Raw genomic sequence first — 1,363 nt, forward strand, 5'->3', positions numbered from 1 at the left:
ATGACCATAATCATAAGAGTGCCAAATTCGTATAACATAATAGTGTTTTACTCGTTAATCCTATTTGCGTTTTTGACTTTTTATTGTTTTTAGTAGTTTTGAAGTGTGTTACCTTGTCTGATTATTGTTACTTGAGTTACTAGCATAGCTATTAATTGCGGTAGTGTAGTTCCTGTTATATTATTGGTTTTGTTGCTTTCTATATGCTATAGATTGTTGTCTGTATCCTTAGCATATAGTGGGCACAAATTCTAGCTTCTTTACTGATTTCATTATAACCAGTGTGTCCTTTTAGCCTTATCTTTGCCCCCCTCTGTTATCTTTCTTCCTTTTTCTTTTCATCTTTTTTCCCCTATTTGCGTAGTGGTTGTGATTGGTGATGGTAGACTAGGGCCATGTCATAGGTCGGGGTTGGGAGGTGTTAGGTCTAGGTCGGGGTTGGGGGGTTGGGTCAGGGTTGGGTCTAGGATCAAGTTTGGGGTTAGGGGCAAGGGGTAGTAAGGTTAGGTGGGATAAAGGAGTTTCTAGGTTGCGAGTTGGATCTTGGAATATAGGAACTTTGCAGGATAAGTCTATAAGCTGGTGAAAATTCTTCGAAAGAGGAGGGTTAGTATAGCGTGTGTCCAGGAAACTAAATGGGTAGGCACTATGGCGAGAGATATGGATGGTTATAAGTTGTGGTACTCAGGTAGCGTGAGACATAGCAATGGGGTAGGTATCTTAGTAGATGAAGAACTTAGGGAGCAGGTGGTAGAGGTAAAGCGAGTTAGTGATAGGTTGATATCTATTAAGTTGGTCATTGGAGGATCTACAGTGAATGTTATCAGTGTCGACGCCCTGCAAGTAGGTTTGGACGAGGAGAAGAAGGAATTTTGGGAGGTTTTAGATGAGGTGGTGAGGAGCATCCCGAGCACTGAGAAGCTTTTAGTGGGAGAGGATTTCAATGGGTATATTGGTTCTTCGTTAAGAGGTTATGATGATGTGTATGGGGTTTCAATTTTGGGGAGCGGAATGAAGGAGGAGCTTCTCTTTTGGATTTTTCTAGGGTTTTTGGGTTGTGGATAGCGAATTCGAGCTTTCCAAAGAAGGAGGGACACCTTATTATGTTTTGTAGTTCAGTGGTCAAGACTCAGATAGACTTTTTGCTTCTTAGGAAAAGGGGATAGAGCACTTTGTAAAGACTGTAAAGTCATACCTACCGAGAATCTTTTGACTCAGCATAGATTGTTAGTGATGGAATTGGTTATCAATAAGCGCAAAAAGAAAAGAAGTGTGGAGGTTGGCCCATGATTAAGTGGGGTAGCTTGACTTTGGCTAATGATTTGGAAGTAAAGGAGAAGTTGAAGATTAGGGGGCTTGGGAG

At 41.3% G+C, this 1,363-nt stretch overlaps 1 protein-coding gene across 1 annotated transcript; it reads left to right on the forward strand.

The window, feature by feature from the left end:
* The first annotated feature begins 648 nt into the window (after positions 1–648).
* On the forward strand, positions 649–1,065 carry LOC107876857. Its single transcript, XM_016723683.2, has one exon. It carries the CDS (start codon positions 649–651, stop codon positions 1,063–1,065), a length of 417 nt encoding a protein of 138 aa, XP_016579169.2.
* The last annotated feature ends 298 nt before the right edge of the window (positions 1,066–1,363 follow it).

This window comes from Capsicum annuum, chromosome 7, assembly GCF_002878395.1.
Source record: "Capsicum annuum cultivar UCD-10X-F1 chromosome 7, UCD10Xv1.1, whole genome shotgun sequence".
Taxonomy (NCBI): Eukaryota; Viridiplantae; Streptophyta; class Magnoliopsida; order Solanales; family Solanaceae; genus Capsicum; species Capsicum annuum.

Coding starts and splice junctions, on each gene's coding strand:
- LOC107876857 (XM_016723683.2), top strand. CDS start 649: ATGGCGAGAGATATGGATGGTTATAAGTTGTGGTACTCAGGTAGCGTG.